Here is a 24,132-nt window from a genome sequence, read left to right on the forward strand (position 1 = left end):
TAGCGACCGGAATACCAACATGAAAAAAAAACTAAGGTGGCAGTTATCTTCCCAAGATCGAAGCAAGGCCTAATAGCTCAGAGGTTATTGGAGTGGCGACAATTCTGAGAAGAGTGAGAATTCTTACACGCTCTATTGTCCCTCCTTTGAGAAACAGCTGTGGCACAAATTTTAGAATAAAGTTTTCCGCAGCCTTTGTGGATTTTCATCATCTTTCAAAGGTTAGGTTAAAAACACTCCGCCCCCAAGAGACGAAAATCCCTTGGACAGGTAAGCCTTCGGTGGTTCCCAACTGCCGGGGAAATGCGTTTGATACCATTTATCTACCAAGTAATTGAATCAAATTTTGAAATAATGATTGTATCAACCCGCGACCAGTGTCAATCGACACATAATTTATGGACAATCTCAATTTCTGTCTGTCAGGAAACTGGACATGGCTGGATTCGTTTCTCTTGCACGCTTTTTGGTAGGTTACGGAAACGTTCTGCCTCACAAGTGTAAAGACGAGTACAATCGATTGAAGTAGTTGATGGCAACTGGTCCGATACCACCTTTCCTCATTTATGAAAAAGAGTCTGTTGAGTCAAGTGATGTGAGCAATTGTGTAGTAGGCTGTGTATTAAGTCAGGAAGTGAATGGAACGTAACATCTGGTCATGTATGGCTGCGGGGTTCTACATTTAAATCTTTATGGGTATTCTGCAAATCACACTTAAGTGCCTGGCAGAGGATTCATCGAACCACTTTCACAATAATCCTGTTATTCCATTCTCGAAAAACCGCGTGGAAAAACGAGCACCTATGTCTTTGCGTGCAAGCTAAGATTTCCCATATTTTATTATTATGATCGTTTCTCTCTACGGAGGTCGGCGTCAGTAAAAATGTTCACATTCAGAGAAGAAAGTTGGTGATTGAAAATTCAAGAGAATATCCTACCGCAAGGAGACCCGCCTTTCTTTTAACGATGTCTATCCCAAATCCTGTATCATGTCCATGACACTCTCTCTCCTAAGTCTTGATAATAAGAAACGTGCTTCTCTTCTTCGAACTTTCTCCATGTTCTCCGTTAATCCTGTTTGGTAAGGACCCCACACCGCCCAGCAATACTCCAAAAGAGAACAGACGAGCGTAGTGTGGGCATTCTCTTTAGCAAAAAATGGTTCAAATGGCTCTAACCATGTGAGGTCATCAGTTCCCTAGACCTGGGGTGAAACCTGACTAACCTAAGGACATCACACACATCCATGCCCGAGGCAGGATTAGAACCTGCGACCGCAGCAGCTGCGCGGTTCCGGACTGAAGCGCCTAGAACCGCGCGGCCACAGCGGCAGGCCTCTCTTTAGCAGATCTGTGGTATCTTCTAAGTGTTCTGCCAATAAAAGGCAGTCTTTGGTTCGAGTAACCCACGTTTTCTGTGTGTTCTTTCCAACTTGAATTGTTCGTGAAACTTCCTGGCACATTAAAACTGTGTGCCGGACCAAGACTCGAACTTTGGACCTTTGCCTTTCGCGGGAAGTGCACTACCTTCAGAGCTACCCAAGCATGACTGACGCCCCGTCTTCACCGTTTTACTTCTGTCAGTACCTTGTCTCTTACCTTCCAAACTTTACAGAAGCTCTCCTGCGAATGGCAAAAGTCCCGAGTTCGTTCTCGGTCTGGCACACAGTTTTAATCTGCCAGGAAGTTTCATATCAGCGCACACTCCACTGCAGAGTAAAAATCTCATTCTGGAAACATCCCCGAGGCTGTGGCTAAGCCATGTCTCCGCAATATCCTTTCTTTCAGGAGTGCTAGTAGTTCTGCAAGGTTCGCAGGAGAGCTTCCGTAAAGTTTGGAAGGTACGAGACGAGGTACTGGCAGAAGTAAAGCTGTGTGGATGGGGCGTGAGTCGTGCTTGGGTAGCTCAGATGGCAGTCTGCTTTCGGCTGCGGTGGGGCGAGGACGTTCGCTGGGCCCCGCCGTGCGCGACTGTGAGCGCTTGCTTGTGTTTACCTTCTCGCGGCGCGAGTTGTATTGGTTCCAAGTTCAATGCGACTACGGCACACACATGGCGCCACGATACGATCAAAATTACTTTCCAACCAGATCACGCGCGTCCTCGAGCCTATGAAATAGAACAGTTCATACTCGACGATCTACGTTTGGATCCGGCGACTGTCGTCGGAATACGTTTTTCTATAACGGCGAGCGTGGTTTAAGTTAAAATGACCAGTGCAGAGGTCTGCGCGATAGTGGTGTCTAAATACTCGAACTCTTTCAGATTCAAACATTCTGATGGGCATATTGGTGCAGTGACGGTGGGTCGTGCAGGCATGGGCCTAAGGACTGTAAGGGTTTTTGAGCTCCCCTTCAAGGTCCCAGAGGAAGTTGTCAAGGACGCCTTCCGACCATATGGCAATGTTATCAGCCACGTTGCAGAAAATTGGCAAACTTTTTCGACATTTAAGATCTACAATGGTGTGCGCCAAATTAAACCTTAGCTCAAGGAACATGTGCCGTCCTATTTGAACATCGGTGGCTGTCGCGCAATCATCATGTACGACGGTCGACCGTGTACCTGTTCCGGATGTGGGCAGGTAGGCCATGTTCGATCGAGCTGCTTACAGCGTCGAATTACGCAGATACCAGTGGGAGACTCCGTTTCCCCGACGGGGACGACAATCCTGCCCCTCACGTACGATCAGACGACGATGCGCATCATAGTTGAGGACGAAACGTGCGTTCAGACACACCCATCTACGCCAGAAGTACCAAGGGAGGAAGAGGAAGGACCCCCGATGCCAACCCATATATTGCCCCCTCCACAGCAACAACAGCAGCAACAGTCTCACGGACTCCAAACGCAACGTAACATTCTGAACGCGATGGACGTGGACGCGGACATTGTCCCGACTGCAGCTTTCCTAGCGGAAGGTGATACGACGCTGGATTGCCTCCCACATTCGGATACGGATGTCCACGTTCGAAAGCAACGTTCGCCTCGACGACGGAAGCGACGTCGGTGGACCCCTTCTAACGATTGCCTCCTACACACGGCCAGTCAAGAAGGCGACATCTCATCAGACGGCATGGATGCTGCGCCTGCTGAGGATCTAAGTGGTGTAGACGGTTCACTTGCCCATACCACGAGTGCTCAGTTACTTCTTGCGCCACAGATGCAGCAGGTCGCGTCGGTGGATGGCGCTCCGTCTACCTCTACCAAAGACGACGTACGTGAGACAGATTTAGGTGCCGATCAGCTACACAGCATCATGTTGCAGCCATTGTGGTCGGACGATGTTGAGGAACTTCCTGAAGAGGGCACGGGTGACAGGGGAGGGGGTGGCATTGGAGATGCCACTCCTAGCGTGAAAGACTCATAATTTGTAACGGGTTTGATGGGTCCGGCATCTCTTGCGGTTAGCTTTGATTGCCATGGCGGTCTACCCTAGGTGAAGAGGCTAGGCAGCACACCTTTCGCCTTGTCACAATCAATGTCAACGCGATGAGGGCACCACACAAACTGACAATGCTACAACGCATGCTCGATGCAGCGGACGTCGACGTGGCCCTCTTACAGGAAGTATGTGTCGCTAGTTTCCCTGATTTCAATGGATATACCGCCCACATCTCCCACGCCTCTTCTACCGATTGTGGTGTGGCTGTTCTGCTACAGGACGGTTTGACGGCCATGGACGTACTGTACTTACCGAGTGCAAGAGCCATGGCAGTAACTGTCAACGGTGTACGACTCATCAATGTATATGCTCCTTCAGGATCAGGGAGACGGAGAGATCGGGCCCGCTTTTTTTCGGAAGATATTACGCCTCTATTTATGGGCCGCATATACGATATGGTAATCGGAGGAGATTTTAACTGTACATTATCTTCGTCTCATCAGCAGCCACATTACGTCCCTTGTGCGGAGTTGAAAATGCTAGTGCGTGACCTCCACCTGATTGACACGTGGTGCCACATCCAAGACTAAATGTCTTCTTCCAAAGCTGTTTCACAGAGGAAGACTGCACTGTGCTTCCTTCTCTAGATTGTCGCACAGTTGACAAAATGGTAGATATCGAAGTAGACGACAGAGGGATAGAGAAACAATTAAAATCGCTCAAAAGAGGAAAGGCCGCTGGTCCTGATGGGATACCAGTTCGATTTTACACAGAGTACGCGAAGGAACTTGCCCCCCTTCTTGCAGCGGTGTACCGTAGGTCTCTAGAAGAGCGAAGCGTTCCAAAGGATTGGAAAAGGGCACAGGTCATCCCCGTTCTCAAGAAGGGACGTCGAACAGATGTGCAGAACTATAGACCTATATCTCTAACGTCGATCAGTTGTAGAATTTTGGAACACGTATTATGTTCGAGTATAATGTCTTTTCTGGAGACTAGAAATCTACTCTGTAGGAATCAGCATGGGTTTCGAAAAAGACGATCGTGTGAAACCCAGCTCGCGCTATTCGTCCACGAGACTCAGAGGGCCTTAGACACGGGTTCACAGGTAGATGCCGTGTTTCTTGACTTCCGCAAGGCGTTTGACACAGTTCCCCATAGTCGTTTAATGAACAAAGTAAGAGCATACGGACTATCAGATCAATTGTGTGATTGGATTGAGGAGTTCCTAGATAACAGAACGCAGCACGTCATTCTCAATGGAGAGAAGTCTTCCGAAGTAAGAGTGATTTCAGGTGTGCCGCAGGGGAGTGTCATAGGACCGTTGCTATTCACAATATACATAAATGACCTGGTGGATGACATCGGAAGTTCACTGAGGCTTTTTGCAGATGATGCTGTGGTGTATCGAGAGGTTGCAACAATGGAAAATTGTACTGAAATGCAGGAGGATCTGCAGCGAATTGACGCATGGTGCACGGAATGGCAATTGAATCTCAATGTAGCGAAGTGTAATGTGATGCGAATACATAGAAAGATAGGTCCCTTATCATTTAGCTACAAAATAGCAGGTCAGCAACTGGAAGCAGTTAATTCCATAAATTATCTGGGAGTACGCATTAGGAGTGATTTAAAATGGAATGATCATATAAAGTTGATCGTCGGTAAAGCAGATGCCAGACTGAGATTCATTGGAAGAATCCTAAGGAAATGCAATCCGACAACAAAGGAAGTAGGTTACAGTACGCTTGTTCGCCCAATGCTTGAATACTGCTCAGCAGTGTGGGATCCGCACCAGGTAGGGTTGATAGAAGAGATAGAGAAGATCCAACGGAGAGCAGCGCGCTTCGTTACAGGATCATTTAGTAATTGCGAAAGCGTTACGGAGATGATAGATAAACTCCAGTGGAAGACTCTGCAGGAGAGACGCTCAGTAGCTCGGTACGGGCTTTTGTTGAAGTTTCGAGAACATACCTTCACCGAAGAGTCAAGCAGTATATTGCTCCCTCCTACGTATATCTCGCGAAGAGACCATGAGGATAAAATCAGAGAGATTAGAGCCCACACAGAAGCATACCGACAATCCTTCTTTCCACGTACAATACGAGACTGGAATAGAAGGGAGAACCGATAGAGGTACTCAGGGTACCCTCCGCCACACACCGTCAGGTGGCTTGCGGAGTACGGATGTAGATGTAGATGTAGAAGGCCCAGCTCCTGGATACACCCATTATACAAGTCATTCATCAAGTCGGTTAGACAGGATTTACGTCACAAGCACCCTTTCGATGGCGACGAGAGGAGCAGAGCTCTGACCCACTGCATTCACCGACCACACAGCCTATATTTGCACCATTGCCCTCCAACCTGCACGTGTGTGGCGCAGTAGGTCCCCATGGAAACTGAACGTCGCCCATCTGGACGAGCCGGCATGTAAAGGTGCTATCGAAGAGTCGTGGAACGAGTCCTTACAGCGTCATGGTTGTTACCGATCGACCCTCAGTTGGTGGATTGAATGTGCGAAGCCTTCATGGCTTACGGCCGGGAAGCGGCGGCATGGAGGAGGAGCACCGAAAACTTTTATTACACCGTCCTACGGGAACGTCTTGCTATGGAGCTCTTACCTGACCGGCAGATCACAGTCAATCGCGCGAAAGCGTAGCTCGTCTTCTTAGCACTCCATCATTTACAAGGCGCTGTTATACGGTTGCGTGCTCCAGACCTGATACAATCAGAAAGGCCATCTATGCACCACGAGCTCCTAGAACGCAGGAGGCGCCTAGGGCACTGATAACCGACATGATAACGGACAACGGACAACACGTGGCAGAACAAGCAGATATAGCAGAAACCTTCTATGGGCATTACGCTCAACTTTATTCAGCAGTGCTCCTTGATCTGGCCACGGTAGACACCGTTTCAGCACATGTCGACGGTACAATTCCACCAGACATGCTATCGACCTTACTGGGAGAAGTGACAGAAGAGGAAGTGCTCGACACAATTGGTAAAGGTCCCCATAAATCACCAGGAATCGATGGGTTACCATTAGAGTTCTATCGAGCATTTAAACAACTGTTGCTACCGTGTTGGCTTGAAATTTGTCAGGAATTGGTGTCCCTGGGTATACCGTTGCCTGCACCGTTCTTGGAAGGACTGATTGTCCCCATCCATAAGCCGAAGGGGCGGAATCATGTCCGCGATTATCGCCCCTTAACGTTATTGAACAGCGACTTCAAGATCTTTTCGAGGCTGCTATCAGAAAGTCTTCGAGGTACACTATTGCACCTCCTGTCCAGCGATCAGATGTCGGGAGGGGGGGGGGGGGGGGGGCAACAACATCAGAACTGCGTTATGTCGTTACAGAGATCTCATCTCCCTTGACGGGCGAGACGTTTGCCGGCACCCCTGGCGTCTATCGACTTTAACCAGGCTTTTGACCATGTGGCCACACTTTCCTCACGGCCGTTCTACGGCGCATGGAATACCACGACCAATTTATGACAGTGTTGACACTCCTTCTGCATGGAGCTACTTCTCGAGTTCTTGTTAATGGAAGACTGACGGCACCCATGCCGATCCGCCGATCAGTACGACAGGGATGTCCATTATCAACATTGTTATTTGCGTTGGCCTTAGAACCTTTGTTGTGTGGTCTCCGAGACAGGCTCGCTGGGATACAGTTCGGCGCCTCCATCTATCGCCGCACCGCATATGCGGATGTTTTGATGATCGTCATACGAGGAGCTGACGATATGGCCGCGGCGTTGGATTGGTTTGCAACCTACGGTACAGCTTCTGGTAGCCAAATCAACGTTGACAAGTCTTGAGCATCGGGATTGGGCTACCGCAGGAACACATTGCCCCCTTACGCTTCAGTGATACTGTCCGCTGCTTGGGCTTAGATTTGATGAACGACATGCGACGCGCGACGACGCTCAATTATCGACGCCTTCTTCACCAAATTAGGGCCGGAATTGCAAATCTGCGCTTGCGATCCCTCAACATCGTTCAGCGGGCGTATTGTGCCAACGTATACCTTGCGTCCCGCATACCGCATGTCGCCCAAACGCTACCCATTCCGAAACCCTTAGCTCGTAGCATTATGGCAACGCTGGGATACTTCGTCACCGCTGGTATGTTACTGAAGATCAGACACGTATCTCTTACCCTCCCCAATGAGAAAGGTGGTCTCGGCCTAATCTACGTCCATGATAGGGCCATTGCCCTCTATGTTAGCTCACATTTATGTCTGCTGCGCCTTTGTCCTACGAGCCTCACGAGTCTGCTTATGACGGCACTACGACCTGCTTCACTAAGAGCGCCGGTGCCACTACAGGACGTCCCAGCGCCCCTCTTTTATATAGGACGTTTCTATTTAGAACAAAGTTATTGCAGTGTAGCGCTCACGACACCACAAATGGTCACGACTCGACGTCTATATCACGACATGCTGCAACGCCGCCCCCTAAATGTGGTCGAACTAAAATATCCTGACGTACGGTGGCGCGTGGTGTGGAAGACTGTACACGATGCCATGCTTGATTCCGACATTGTTTCCCAATTGTATGTAGTCGTTAATGGGAAGCTGGTGACGCAAGAACGTCTCTACAATATCCACATGGCAGAATCTCCCAATTGTGTGGGTTGTAACACAGTAGACTCTGACGAGTACCGCCTCAGCTGTCGGAGCCGGTTTGGCACCTAGTGCGGCAGATGCTGACTTGTCTCCTGCGAGTTAGGCCGGAGCATATATCTGCACGCACGTTATTGTTTCCGAATGAGACATTTTACCCCAAGACTCGAACCAACTCCGTCACCAGGATACGTGGACATGAGGTCCATTACCTCTGTCGTCACGGACACAAGAATTTCTTTGACTTCTGGCTCTATTTGCAAGAAAGACATCATGCTATTTCTGGGCATACCACATATCGACAATGCTTCGCAAACTACCTATGGAGTGCCTTTCACAGCCCTCCGTGCAGCTGGAATGTTCCAGGCAGTGGCAGGTGAGGTCAGAACGAACTGCAAACGAGCATATATTGAACACTCTTTATCAGTGGGCTCAGTCGCTGGGAAGCCTAACTACGACGTGGTAGCTTTCTTTTCATGTTATTTATGTTTAATATCTTCGATGGTGTCTTCAGTCTGTTTTAGTTTTCCAGGCTTGATTAACTATGACTGTTAGCACATTGATATCTATATAAATAGAAAAAGTGGGCAGGAGACCTGCGTTCGAATCCAAATAAATACACAAATATATATATATATATTTACGTTGGCAGAGCACTTAAAAGGAGTGCAAAAAAAGAAAAAACATAAAAAAGAAAAAAGTAAAAAAAAATGGTAGAGCAGTTGACCGCGAAAAGCAAAGGTCCCTAGTTCGAGTCTCGGTTCGGCATACAATTTTAATGTGCCAGTAAGTTTCATATCAGCGCACACTCCGCTGCACAGTGAAAATCTCATTCTGAATTCTTCGTAATTGTAATTCCTAGGTATTTAGTTGAATTTACGACCTTAAGAATGGACTGATTTATCGTGAAACTGAACTTTAACGGATTTGTTTTAGCACTCACTCGGATGACCTCACACTTTCCATTATTTAGGATCAATTTTGAATTTTCGTACCACACAGATATCTTTTCCAAAGCGCTTTGAAATCTGTTCTGATCTTCTTTACTAGACGATAAACAACTGCATCATCTGCAGGCAACCTAAGGCGGCTGATCAAATTCTCCTAAATCGTTTATACCGGGTGATTCACGAAGATATGCGAATATTTTAGTATGTTATTCTACAAGTAAAACTAGAGAAGAAAGTCCATATAAACATACTCCGCAACAGTTTAGTTGCGAAGTTACGGCTAATAAAAGATTTTGCCTGAAATTTAGCAACTTCGCTAACATGAAGCCATCGCAAAACTGTACGAGGTTAAAGTGAAGCACGATTTCCATATATCTTGTTGCCATTGATCCAGTGAATCTAATAAAATATATCCCAGAACCTCCAGAGAAGCAAAGACGTAATTTCGTAACATTTTTCATTTGTTATCTATTTGGCCCAATTTATTTTTTAAATTGCACACAATTGCACAAAGTTTTCAACAGAAGTTATAGAGAATAAAATTTTTGTACCGCTGCCAAGGCTATGTTGAACTGCATGCATAATCTCGTCAACAACGTCTTCAGGTATCGAGAGCTCGTACTGATTATGAACGCTAGGCAGAGAACCTGTCTGCCGTAACATTCGAAAGACTCCGCTAATGGTTCGTGAATTCGGAATCCTCGCAGTTGGATAACGTACGTGATATTCGTTAACTGCAGCCTTAGCATTACCATCACATTTTCCATAAATAAACACCACAGCCGCGTATTCTTCCGTAGTAAATTTGAAAGGCATCCTTATTTCATAAATAATCTGCAAACTACTATAGTTACTGTGTAGTTTCCCTTAAATACACTGTTGTTATGATGCTTTTTCACTGAAAAATGCAGAAAACTAACTCATTTCAAAGTCATTAACTGACAAACAACTCACTAACGGTTGCCAACAATGACATAAACATTTCAACATTGTTAATGGAAAGTAAACCAATTTACTAGTATAACAATTTTTGCTTATATGGATATTCTGGAAAACTACCGGCAGATACACATCTGGGATAAGTATTATTAGATTCACCAGATCAATGACAACAAAATAAATGGAAATCGTGCTTTACTTTAATCTTGTACAGTTTTGGGATGGCTTCATATTATAGAAGTTGCTAATTTTCAGTCCAAATCTTCGATTAGCCGTAACTCCTTAATTAAACATTTGCGGACCTATGTTTATATGAACCGCGGGACTGCCACGGTCGCAGGTTCGAATCCTGCCTCGGGCATGAATGTGTGTGATGTCCTTAGGTTAGTTAGGTTTAAGTAGCTCTAAGTTCTAGGGGACTGATGACCTTAGATGTTAAGTTCCATAGTGCTCAGAGCCATTTTTATGTTTATATGAACTTTTTTATTTGGTTTTACTTCTAGAATAACATATTAAAATATTTGCATATCTTCTTGAATCTCCATGTATAGAGGAGGAACAGTAAAGGGCCTATAACACTACATTGGGGAACGTCAGAAATCGATGACTTTCAGTCAGTTATTACTAAACTGCGACCGCTCGGACAGGAAATCACGAATCCAGTCACAGAACTGAGACGGTATTCCATACGCACGCAGTTTGATTACAAGCCGCTTGTGAGTTACAGTGTCAGAAGCCTTCTGGCAAACTAGAAGTACGGAATCAACTTGAAACCCCATGTCAACACTTCGTGTGAGTAAAGGGGTGCTGGGGTGCTTTTTGGTGTGGAGGCGCACTAGCAAGGTTATAAAATGGATGAAGACAGAGTACTCAATCTCATTCGTTGCTCAGTCACGCCTCATTCCATCCTCGTTCGTTTCTCACAGCTTATTCGTCTTGTGTTTATGGGAACGTTGGCGTGACAGAGTGCAGCCGTGCTACGAACAGCTTGCTAACCTCCATTACCTTTTCAGTTAGACTTGTAGGGTTCAGCTTTGCTTTTAATTTCATCACATCATGAGAATATGCTATAGACGGACGTCAGAGTTTAGGCCACAGCGCCTGGCGTCAATGCTACGAGTTGCTGTCGAAAAGGTGGTGAGCGCTACGGTCTATGGAGCTCCTGAAAGGAATCTCTAGAATTCTCATGGCTACTTAATTCCCTTTACCCCTTAGTGCATTTGAAATTCGAACCTGTTCCTTGTTTCCTACAAAAGCAAGGTAGGCAGCTTTACCTGCTACCATCTTGTCATTCCGTTTTAAAATGCTACGTGTTGCAATAAGCGAACATGTCTGTTTCTTTAAAACTTTTTCAGTTCAAATATTTTCGGGTGCGCAGCAGGGCTACTTCCATTGCCAACGCAGCACTGTGGATTAGTCGCTCCCATAATTGAAACACGGCCTCAAATTTCATTTGTGTTGAAGAATATATCTAAGTTACAAGTTTCGTAACTGTTTCCTGCCCGTAATTCCAGCCCGTAACCGTGCAACCTCTCCCAATACGTTTGTACAGCACTCTTTGGCATAAACACTCGCAGTACGACGAGAATTCCAACGCTTCCAGAGTTACGGAAGTAAGAAATTATTTACCTGAGAGTTTTGAAATGGCCTGGGAGTCGGGACAGGTTCCATCAGACTGGACAAAAGCAGTAATCACACCAATCTTTAAACATGGAAACAGAAAAGATTGTAACAATTACAGAGGTATCTCTTTAATCAGCGTTGTGGGTAAAATCTTCTCAGGTATTGCTGAAAGGAAAGTGCGAAAATTAGTTGAGGGCCAATTGGATGAAAATCAGTGTGGGTTTAGGTCTCGTAGAGGTTGTCAGGACCAGATCTTTAGCTTACGGCAAATAATGGAGAAGTGATGAGTGGAACAGGGAATTGTATCTATGCTTTATAGATCTAGAAAAGGCATATGACCGGGTTCCTAGAAGGAAGTTATTGTCTGTTCTAAGAGATTATGGAATAGGAGGCAAACTTTTGCAAGCAATTAAAGGTCTTTAGGTGGATAGTCAAGCAGCAGCTAGAGTTGACGGTAAATTGAGTTCATGGTTCAGAGTAGTTTCAGGGGTAAGAAAAGGCTGCAACCTGTCTCCACTGTTGTTCATATTATTTATGGATCATATGTTGAAAACAATAGACTGGCTGGGTGAGATCAAGATATGTGAGCACAAAATAAGCAGTGTTGCATATGCGGATGACTTAGTTGTGATGGCAGATTCGATTGAAAGTTTGCAAAGTAATATTTCAGAGCTAGATCAGAAATGTAAGGGCTATGGTATGAAGATCAGCATCTCCAAAACTAAAGTAACGTCAGTGGTAAAGAGTGGTAAAGAGATTGAGTGCCAAATAGGAGGAACAAAGTTAGAACAGGTGGATGGTTTCAAGTACTTAGGATGCATATTCTCACAGGATGGCAACATATTGAAGGAACTGGATGGTTCAAATGGCTCTGAGCACTATGGGACTTAACATCTATGGTCATCAGTCCCCTAGAACTTAGAACTACTTAAACCTAACTAACCTAAGGACATCACACAACACGCAGCCATCACGAGGCAGAGAAAATCCCTGACTCCGCCGGGAATCGAACACGGGAATTCGGGCGTGGGAAGCGAGAACGCTACCGCACCACCACGAGATGCGGGCGAAGAACTGGAGGCGAGGTGTAGCAAAGCTACTGCAGTGAGCTCTCAGCTACGATCTACTCTCTTCTGCAAGAAGGAAGTCAGTACCAAGACTAAGTTATCTGTGCACAGTTCAATCTTTCGACCAACTTTGTTGTATGGGAGCGAAAGCTGGGTGGATTCAGGTTACCTTACCAACAAGGTTGAGGTTACGGATATGAAAGCAGCTAGGATGATTGCAGATACTAGTAGATGGGAACAATGGCAGGATGATGTCCACAACGAGGAAATAAAAAAAACAACTGGGAATGAACTCTATAGATGTAGCAGTCAGGGCGAACAGGCTTAGATGGTGGGGCCCTGTTACACGCATGGGAGATGCAAGGGTACCCAAGAGACTCTTGGCTTCAGCAGTAGAGGGTAGGAGCAGTCGGGGCAGACCAAGAAGAAGGTACCTGGATTCGGTTAAGAATGATTTTGAAGTAATAGGTTTAACATCAGAAGAGGCACCAACGTTAGCACTGAATAGGGGATCATGGAGGAATTTTATAAGGGGGGCTATGCTCCAGACTGAACGCTGAAAGGCATAATCAGTCTTAAATGATGATGATGATGATGAGAGTTGGTCTGGAAGCGATAGTTAAGAAAAGACTAAACACCCGTCATGCAACTTCATTTTCAGGTGACTCATCGACATGTTAAGGCACATGAAAATTCCAGTAGCCTTAGTAGGAAGGTATGTATGAACGATGTGAAGGTATCGCTTTTGCAGAATGGCAAAAGGCACAAGCTGCTGAAGTGGACAGCCAGCTATTTGCAGCACAACCACTGTACACTGGGCGTGAAAAGTCATATGTAAAGAAACAAAACTCGGACCTTGTATTGCGGTACCAGTCACGCGTGGAATGAACTGTATAAAGGAAGCGCATGATTTTGTGATGGCCGGACGCTGAGCCTGTACAACAACAAGGTGACGTATAGCCCAACAGTACCGGTGGTGGACACATAGACAGAACGTGTTGCAGTATGTGAGCAATTGTGTACCATGCATACTTCAGGCCGATGCAGTCATCATAGTATTCTGTTGCGGAGACTTTAGTTACAGACTAAGGTACTATATTCAAGTTCGAATTAATAAAACATCTTGGTCATTAATTACGAATGGCACCAATTATGGACAAGCGTTGAACACCAACAAGTAAACTGCAGAAGATGACAAATTTCTTATTGTTCTATGGACCTGACATAACGATAGGGAAGATGCTGAGTAATAATGTCACAATAATTACTGGAATACTCTGGTGCCTTACGCAGAAGCGGCGTACATTTCGAAGGCACACGAGTGCATCAAGTTCTCGGCATACTAGATAGCTGAACTGGAAGATATTATCACCATTTGAGGAAGCTGTAGGAGGTAAAAACGGAGCAACAGTGCGAAATTTTACGGAAACCATTTCTTACATCCAGGAAGGGAAAACGAAAAAGAGATTTATGCCCGTTACCAGGGCCAGCAGCAAGTAAAAGTTGCAGCATCCTACTCGTAACACAGTTGCCCACATTGCTCTTATTCGAACATTCCACGGCAGGCCAGTCTTTACCACCTGTACAGGTTTCGATCTCTAACTGCTGACGGAGAGGGGGGGGGGGGCGAAAGAGAGGGGAGTGGGGAGGAAGAAGTGGGATGGCAAGAAGTAAAACGTTTCCACTTCTGTGTATCCACCAACATCGAGAAATACACGGGTGTAAAGGAGATAGGAGGGTGATAGGTGTTTCCCTTGTTTGGGTAACAATGGCGCCTAAGTTGGCCGGAAGGAGCGTCGCGATAGAGGTGATGATGCTACGCCTCTGCAGCCACGGATGGATGGACTCCCCGAGGGGGCGACCACTCGACCACGGAATCCTGGCGGGAAAATGACGTTATGATAGATCACTAGTGGACATTAAAACAGACGAGCGCCTGCTCATTCTGTGCTAGTCACCACGGACTGTGGGAAATGCGTGCCAGCTTATCTAACGGGGTCTGTTAGGAGAGCTTGTGAAACCTACAACCCGTTACCCCAGACCGGATGTGGTGGCCGAGCGGATATAGGCGCTTCTGTTTGGAACCGCGCGACCGCTACGGTCGCAGGTTCGAATCTTGCCTCGGGCACGGATGTCTGTAAGGTCCTTATGTTGGTTAGATTTAAGTAGTTCTAAGTTCTAGCGGACTGATGACCTCTGATATTAAATCCCATAGTGCTAAGAACCATTTGAACCGTTACCTCACGTATATTTCAGCTACTTGATTTCTCGAGTTCATAACCGTTTTTTTGTAGATACATATCTTGATGAATTTTGTCAGTAATTAGTGTTTATGAAAATGAAAGGGTCTAGTGAAGTAGTGGATACAACCCGTCGGCTTTGAACAATGACGTCTTACATTATTCATAGATAATAATGTCTTAACTTTCGGCCATAGGTAACAAAACAGTTCTGTGTTCCAGATAAGCGCTATCATTGTACATTAAAATAATTGAATGTGATTTTAAAAGAGATCGCTACATATTGCTCAAAACACTCTTGGTGTGCATTTATTTAAATAATTGTTTGTTTGCAGTTCATTCCGTACTTACTTTCATTCTTAGTGATATTGAGGTAATTTGGAATATCAGTTTCTTATTTTAGGACAATTTTTAGTATCTCATTTTCCTTTGTAGTTATTCATTTATCTGTTCCTATGAACATAGATGATTTGAGAGAAGCTATGGGTGTAGACATGTTGGCCACGATTTGTTTTTTCCGAATGTGTAGTCTCGCTGCCGAGTATGTTCGATGTCGTTAGCGCGGCGAACATACGCGCCCCACAAGTGTATCTCTTCGCCGTACTCACGACTTATTCGTATGGCACTACAGGAAAGGTCGGTTGTGGCGGTCCATTAGACGAGGGACTTGGTTAGAAAAATGTAAGCTCGCCTTGAGAGACATTATGAAAATCACTTACTGATGGTGTTTGAGATATACTGTGTGGCTGTGTGTCCACGAATGTTGTGTGAGTAAGCGTACAGTTGTGGACTGGTACTCTTTTTGCAGGGAATACGCGAGATATAGGGGGCCGTGTGTTATGGTCTAAAATGACGAGTAGCATTTTGGCAAAAGGAAGTACAACAGGGGGGAACCTCTGGTGGGATTATGGGTTTGGGGTGGGGGGGACTGTAGATTCAGGTTGTGAGGATGGGGTGTTTAAAGTAGTACCAGTACCCGTATGTTAGCTAATTTCACATTAGCATGGGGGTAGGGAGAATGTGTGTGTGTGTGTGTGTGTGTGTGTGTGTGTGTGTGTGTGTGTGTGTGTGTGTGAGCGTTTTCGTAATGTTTTGCTTGTTGTCTATGTGGGTATGTGATTTTCGTTGACGTCTTTCGAGGCGAGCTGAGCTTTGGTTCTTTTAAGAAGTTTCCGTCTGGAAGTTCAGATTTCTACTTCTTTATTTTGCTGCATTTGAGTGTTTTGACTTATTTAATTTTTTATTACGCCATTACGTATGTTTTCGTGTACTCCACTACCTAATAGAAATTTCGCAGCTGTCGCTTTTCTTTCGTTTCCCAGCCCTGCTATCAGTACAAGTTTTCCGGATCTGTGCTAGCAATATTAAAGGCGAAAGGCCCGACACAACTAAAATTTGTATCCCGTCCTTCAGTTGACGTTTACACTGACGCTACCTATTCGAAAAGAACGACGTATGTAACACTGATGAAGTTTACCTATGTATGTCAACTGGAAGAGCAGGATACAAATGTTGTGTATAGCTATACAGCTCAACTACAGAATGGGATACTATTGTCACTGCTGTGATCAAAACTATAACTTTCACTCGATACTATTAGCATCAATGGCGAAAAAAAACAGTACCCCTTAGTGAAGTAAGGGATACAAATTCTGTGTGTGTAGTCTTATTGCCTCTTCGTATAGTTCAACTGAGGTACAGCGTGCAAATGTAACATACGTCCATTTCCACGTTTTCGTTAGCAGTGTACATATATATAGGTCAACGAAAGTATGGGCTACAAATATTATGGACGTAGCTCGTTTTGCCATCGGTAGAACTCATATCTGCGTAACAACAGACTGTTAGTGATAGCGGAGGCGAAAGAAACAACACATGTAAAATTTGTATCCCGTGCTTCAGTTGACCTATATAGTTCAACTGATCAACAGAATTACTGCTAATGAAAACGAAGAAATCGACCTACGTTAAACTTGTATCCCGTACTGCAGTTAACCAATACAGTTCGAATGAGGTTCGAGATACAACCCATATATATATATATATATATATATATATATATATATATATATATATATATATATATATACCGTGAGGTACGAATTCTATGCGACCAGTATTTCCATCCATTTTTCCCCTTCATTTTCCACAGAAATAATACGATACAAACACGCTATATCCTTAACGTGAAAATACTACTTGCCTTGATATATGTCAACTATATTTTTCTACTGTCGTTTTCCTCTGTTTCTGAACAGTTGTCAGCTCTTTCATCTGTGTAATACATGCTCTCTGGCCAATTCTGACGTCATTGGTTGTACCCGCTGCTTCACTAGACCCAAATGTAACGTACTTTCATAGGACAAGTGAGAATTATTCATGTCAAATCATTGTTGTAAATAGGTCGGACACGTCAGGGAAGTTTTTATTGAATATACCATAGAGAATATCTTTAGTGTAAAAATAAAATCGTTGGCGAGAGTGCGTGCAATCGCAGAGTTTAAAGCAGAGAATTAGTTGCAAAGCATCTGTAGTGTGGAACGGACGCATGTGTTGGCGTGCAAATACCAGAGTGTTTTGCGTAAAATGTGGCGTAATATGTGGCCATGCAAACTATAAGCGTATCTGCAAGTATGTGGGCAAAGCACATAGTCGCAAGAAGATTTTGGAAGTAATGAAGAATATTGTGTGGCCGAAATTAATTAAAGCTACTCGATAATCAAGAAGAACCTCATAGATCTCATGGTAAGCAGTACTTCGAGACACAAGCAATGCATCGCAAAATAAGATCCTGCCAGTATCTTGTAGTTGTGTAATCTTAGTAAGTTTTTGGAACATTTTACTGTGTTTAGTCAAAGAACAAAGTTGTCTGGATAAACTTTACTTACGCGACACGTTAACCTTCAGCAAGATGCTATGCTTTCACTGTAAATTCCGAGAAAGTCGCAAGTGAAACAAATGGTCAAAAGAAGCCAACTCTAAACAAATTTGTAGTTCATTTTCAACTTGTTATAAAAGCCAATAGTAACTACTGCTTCTAATATACTATTGCACTACTACTGCAGACAGTCACCTCAAATTAAAAGTGATTTAAAATTAAATTCGTATTCTGTGATAGAAGCATGCTGGCTTTCATGTGGTCAAAGTAGCTTTAAAATTGTATGTCGTGTTTTGTAAATGATATTAATGTTCATATGTTACACACATTGGTAGTGAAAAATAGTTGTTGCAGTGAATGAAAGTTTTTGCGGCATCTATTTGAAAAGCAATCAGGTGCATAATAACAAGGAAAGAATAATAATCAGTTTCTGTCACCATTAAGCATCTTTTCAGACAGCGTTATCGTAACGTAACAGTTACATAATACAGTACAGTTTCCATAAAGAGTAGCTAGTCATTACTTGTGGTTCGTGATCATTATGGTAACTGAGGTCATTGGATTCCAAATTAACGTCTTTTGTCTTCATGTCACACGTGTCTTTTACATGTAAGCAAGTGCTCCTGCATTTTGTCAAGTTACTCCTTCGTCTTTGTCACGCGATATTCACATCGGGTCTAAGTCATTACAGTCATTTACTAAAATTAACTTTCGCTCGTTTTTGGTGCTGGCGACCATTTTATTCTTCACTTTAGATTCATTAAATTCTTTCAGACCATATTTTAGCATTCATAATTACGACTACCATTTTTTTTACATTGAGATATTTGTTGTACGTTGTAACAAACACTCACGCGATAGCGATCAGGTTGTAACTATCCGTATTAAACCGGTAAGTACTGATCCTTGGATTCGATACTTTGTTTCCATTTATAGCCGAATCTTAGGCACACGTGTCGCAATTGAAATGTTACAGACATGTAAAGTATAACTATTTGTAAGCTGACACATACTGAGCAAGGTCGCTCGCGCAGTTGTAAGGTGTCAGGCAAATCCAACACTTTCCATGAAAACCCTGACATGATAAGCAAATCCAGTAGTATGTCGCATAGCTCCGAATAAATCGTGACGTTAAATTAACCAAAGTAATACGGGTAACGAGTGAGCAAATGGAATACCACAGACTAACACAAGAATGCCTAAATGCATGTCGTACCTTCCCACCGTGAGGCAGACGCAGTTCCGAGGGGAGAAACGGGGACAGAAGCCGAGAGCAGAACCGTGTTAAGCTAGAAGGCCCTACAATAAGGGACGACTGGACTCCCACGTCGCCAGCCTTCCTCTAAGATTAACACCCGCACGTTTTAGTGTGAGACTTTTTCGCGTCCCTGTTACGTCAAGGACCACCCCCGAGCCCATGTTAAAAGCTAGAGCCCTCCAGAAAAACAGTATAGATCTTACGATAACACAAAAAGGGCCACTACCACCCGCAAGTTTTAGCGTGAGACTTTTTCGCGTGTCAGGTACGTCAAGGACCACCCCACAGCCCATGTTAAAAGATAGAGCCCTCCAGAAGAACAGTATAGATCTTACGATAACGCTAAAAGGACCACACCAGCTGCAGGTTTTAGCGTGAGACTTTTTAGCGTCGCTGTTACGTTGCAAAATTTAAAAACATTGCCCCACCACGAAAAGTATAACGTTTCTCATTGGATAGACAGAATCTTTGTAGGCGGAGCTTAAGGTTAATATTGAGACCCTGACTGGTCAGATAAAAACACAGCCAGATAGTTTTTTTTTAAACCAACTTCGGTAAATTGTAGTAAGGAGAAGTTAGGAGAAGAGTTGCTTCCGAGATGGCGTGGTGAGCGGAGCTGTGCTGCCCGCCGCTGCCCTGACGCTGCCTAAACACCGACAAGGTAATGAACGCACGCGATGCCGCATATTTGAGCGCATAAAGCTTCACTCAGAACTGCAGGAGTCTCATCTGTTACACCTCCTTTTTGCGTAATACTAATGTCGATCGTTAATTAAAACTCACGGTGTTCACATTTGCCACTTGAAGAACGGATCTGAAACGCGATGATTTTTCTTTTATATAGTTATTGAGAAGCCACATCAGCCAGTGTAATTTACGACAAGTTAGATAAGTAAATAAAGATAATTGAGGGTCACTGTAGACCATTTTGATAGTTTTCTCTTTTGTGAAACTTAAATTAAACCTAGATTATAGATGTGATATGGCATAGGTCATCCTTCGATCCATTGTAGAACTTGGAAACCCATTCAGGGAATATTCGTTCACATTTTTGTTGAACGCAGTTGGTTTTTACCATCCTGTATTAAATCACTTCCTTTTATCAATAGTGCAATTAATAAACAATGTTTTGTGAGTAGAATAAAATTTCCAATGGTAAACTTAACTGCTTTTCGACGTTATTTTACCAGCTAACTAAAAATAGGAAAGCCTTGACCCCTTCCACTACATTTAGTTAGTATTAAGATTCTTTTACAGGGAGTGTAGTGGAGCTGACGCTGAGATCATTTAGTATTTGGTTATATCATCGCTAGTCTCACTGAACTCCTTTGAATTCTACATGTCATGTGTGGTCTGGCGTCTCCTTACCAGCAACAGGTCCCAGGTTCAAACTAGTTAATTCCCTAAAAAAATACGGTCAGAGCGTCGTTGCGCGAAAGTGGTAGGGAGACACGATATACAACAAACAGACACCACTATGAACGTTTAGACAGTGATCTGCTATTCCGCGTTCCATCGCTACACACTGTCTGTTAGACAGTGGCCGCACCACGGCATTGCCAACATTAGCTCTGGACGTTCCTAATTCCAAGCCCGCCACAGTACGGGAAGAAACATCCCACTCGCAGCACTGGAGTTGGAAGTTGTCACCCGGTGACACAACAGTTTCGGTAATTTTTTACTCTGAACAGACTGCAAGGAAATTAAGAAGGTTTCGCGTGTTTCATGACACCGTAGTACTCCCCTTGAAGCAGCAATATGGAAAGACTGCAGATAATGTGTGCTAGCCATTAGCTGCTAGGTTCTAGTAGAACATAGAGGAGTCAGAAAGTTATTTGGTAAGCACCTGGCAACGATGAGGATTACTGTGTTCCTGAAGACGTTCCAGCTGGAGAAGATGCCGAGGAAGCCCCTCCTGTCTGTCTTGCTCTTGCCCACGGTCTGGATCACCTGCAGGGCGAACGGGGGCACCGTGGAGCCGTTGGTGGCTGCTATGCGACGCACAACGGCCAGCGCCTCCTGCTCGCGACCCCTGCACGCCAGCCAGCGCGGAGACTCGGGGAACCACCTGTCACAAAAAAGGTACAAGTCTCCTGTAAGTACTAATCACAGTAGTAGTAGTGGAACATTTGTCCACTGGTCAGTTTTACAACAATATTAAATGTGTCAGTTTAATACTGATAGTGACCGGGCCAAATATCTCACGAAATAAGCATCAAACGTAAAAACTACAAAGAACGAAACTCGTCTAGCTTGAAGGGGGAACCCAGATGCCGCTATGGTTGGCCCGCTAGATGGCGCTGCCGAAAGGTCGAACGGATATCAACTGCGGTTTATTTTTTAAATAGGAACCCTCATTTTCTATTACATGTTCGTGTAGTACGTAAAGAAATATGAATGTTTTAGTTGGACCACTTTTTTCGCTGTGTGATAGATGGCACTGTAATAGTCACAAACGTATCAGTACGTGGTATCGCGTAACATTCCGCCAGTGCGGACGGTATTTGCTTCGTGATACATCACCCGTGTTCAAATGGACCGTTTACCAACTACGGAAGAGAACGATATCGTGTTGATGTACGGCTGTTGTGATCAAAATGCCCAACGTGCGTGTGCTATGTGTGCTGCTCGGTATCCTGGACGACATCATCCAAGTGTCCGGACCGTTCGCCGGATAGTTACGATATGTAAGGAAACAGGAAGTGTTCAGACACATGTGAAACGTCAACCACGACCTGCAACGAATGATGATGCCCAAGTAGGTGGTTTAGCTGCTCTCGCACATTAGTAGCAGACAAATTGCGCGAGAATCGGGAATCTCAAAAACGTCGGTGTTGACAATGCTACATTAACATCGATTGCACCAGGAATTGCATGGCGACGACTTTGAACCTCGTGTATAGTTCTGCCACTGGGCACAAGAGAAATTACGGAACGATAACGGATTTTTTGCACGCCTTCTATTTAGCGTCATTCACCAACAGTGGTAATGTAAACCGGTATAATATGCACTATTAGGCAACGGAAAATCCACGATGGCTGCCACAAGTGGAACATCAGCGACCTTGGCGGGTTAATGTATGGTGCGGCATTATGGGAGGAAGGATAAATGGGCCCCATTTTATCGATGGCAATCTAAATGGAGTAATGCATGCTGATTTCCTACGTAATGTTCTACCGATGTTACTACAAGATGCTTCACTGCATGACAGAATGGCGATGTACTTCCAACATGATGGATGTCCGGCACATAGCTCGCGTGCGGTTGAAGCGGTATTGAACAGCACATTTCATGACAGGTGGATTGGTCGTCGAAGCACCATACCATGGCCCGCACGTTCACCGGATCTGACGACCCCGGATTTCTCTCTGTGGAGAAAGTTGAAGGATATTTGCTATCGTGAACCAACGACAACGCCTGACAACATGCCTCAGCGCACTGTGAATGCATGTGCGAACATTACGGATGGCGAACTACTCGCTGTTGAGAAGAATGTCGTTACACGTATTGCCAAATGCATTGAGGTTGACGAACATCATTTTGAGCATTTATTGCATTGATGTGGCATTTACAGGTAATCACGCTGTAACAATATGCGTTCTCAGAAATGATAGGTTCACAAAGGTACATGTATCACATTGGAACAACCGAAAGAAAATGTTCAAACGTACCTGGGTTCTGTATTTTAATTTAAAAAATCTACGTGTTATCAACTGTTCGTCTAAAACTGTAAACCATGTGTTTGTAACTATTACAGCGCCATCTATCAGAAAGCGAAAAAAATGGTCCAACTAAAACATTCATATTTCTTTACGTACTACACGAATATGTAATAAAAATGGGGGTTCCTATGTTAAAAAACGCAGTTGATATCCTCCGCTTGACCTATGGCATCGCCATCTAGCGGGCCAACCATAGCGCCATCTGGTTTCCCGCTTCAAGCTAGACAAGTTTCGATCTTTGTAGTTTTTTGGTTTGACGCCTACTTCGTGAGATATTTGGGCCGGTCAATTAACATTATTCCTATGGGCTTCAATCTTTGTAACTTTGAAAAACTGTGTGGACATTCGTCAGTGACAAACTTTACGTTGAGTTCAGGAATTACTAACAAGAACAATTGAATAAAAGGAATCAATTCAGTCGGTTGTTGGAAAACGATGCATTCCGTTTTGAGCTCGAATATTCCATCGTTTTGCCATTGTTAATCCTTTATTGTTGACTGCACTCTATTATCGCCTGTCGTCGCCGTTATTGGGTTCCAGTATTTGCTTTTTTTTGTACCATTAAGCAATCATTAGTTTGGCTCTTCATCAATCTTTACAAAGAGGCTTTTTCTTAATAGTGAGTTTTGTGTTTGGACCAGAATTCCGAAATGCTCATTGGCATGGGGATGGAATAGACTGGGTAGAAAATGATCCTCAAGACAAACTCAATACCATTTAAAGTATCTACACTGATAATTCACATTGTGAATCTATTTTAATTAAAAAATTCGAAGAAATTAAAAAAGTATTTCTCACAAAAAAGCCTCAGACGAGAGTCTATATATGTTTCGAAAACAAGTGGTTATGTACAAAACAATTTACAAAATTGTATCTTATATGCTTTATGTTCACATCACTTTAGTCAGCGTTTACCGAAAAAGGGTGATTGGTGCGAACCAGCGGAGACAGAGAGAGAGAGAGAGACAGAGAGAGAGAGAGAGACAGAGAGTTTCAATAAATTTAAATAAAGAAAGTGATTGTTAATTTGTTTCAATACAAATTTATAATGTATCGCCAGTCATTAACCGTTTAAAACCAACCAAAATATCTATGGTTAATGCCAGAAAAACGAAAATTAGGTATTTAAGTAAATAAAGAAATAAATTTTGAAAATACTTAATTTTTAGACATATACATGTTATTCACCTCTTCTTGAAATAACGTGCGATATTCGTCTCTAAAATAGTTGTCAAGAGTAATAATGACTCATGAGGAATTGAAATTACTGATAAAGTATGCACATGAAATTTCTCAAACCGAGAGAGTGAGTAAAAACATTAATATGGCTGATGTAGTCACTGAGACTCGTGTTAGTCGATTGTCTCACATGAAGTTAAATAACTCAGACATGGAGAGAGAGTGAACTTACTGATATAGCTGACATGGCCACAGAGACTAGT

General features: G+C 44.0%; 1 protein-coding gene across 1 annotated transcript in view; it reads right to left on the bottom strand.

Moving 5' to 3' along the window:
* LOC126355871 (carcinine transporter-like) overlaps positions 1 to 24,132 on the bottom strand; it is a 141,683-nt gene that overhangs the window by 24,570 nt on the left and 92,981 nt on the right. The window contains exon 6 of the mRNA XM_050006371.1: positions 20,814 to 21,035. Coding sequence (XP_049862328.1) covers positions 20,814 to 21,035 — 222 coding nt within the window. The remainder of the gene's footprint in view (positions 1 to 20,813; positions 21,036 to 24,132) is intronic.

The sequence above is a fragment of the Schistocerca gregaria genome, chromosome 3 (genome assembly GCF_023897955.1).
Source record: "Schistocerca gregaria isolate iqSchGreg1 chromosome 3, iqSchGreg1.2, whole genome shotgun sequence".
Classification (NCBI taxonomy): domain Eukaryota; kingdom Metazoa; phylum Arthropoda; class Insecta; order Orthoptera; family Acrididae; genus Schistocerca; species Schistocerca gregaria.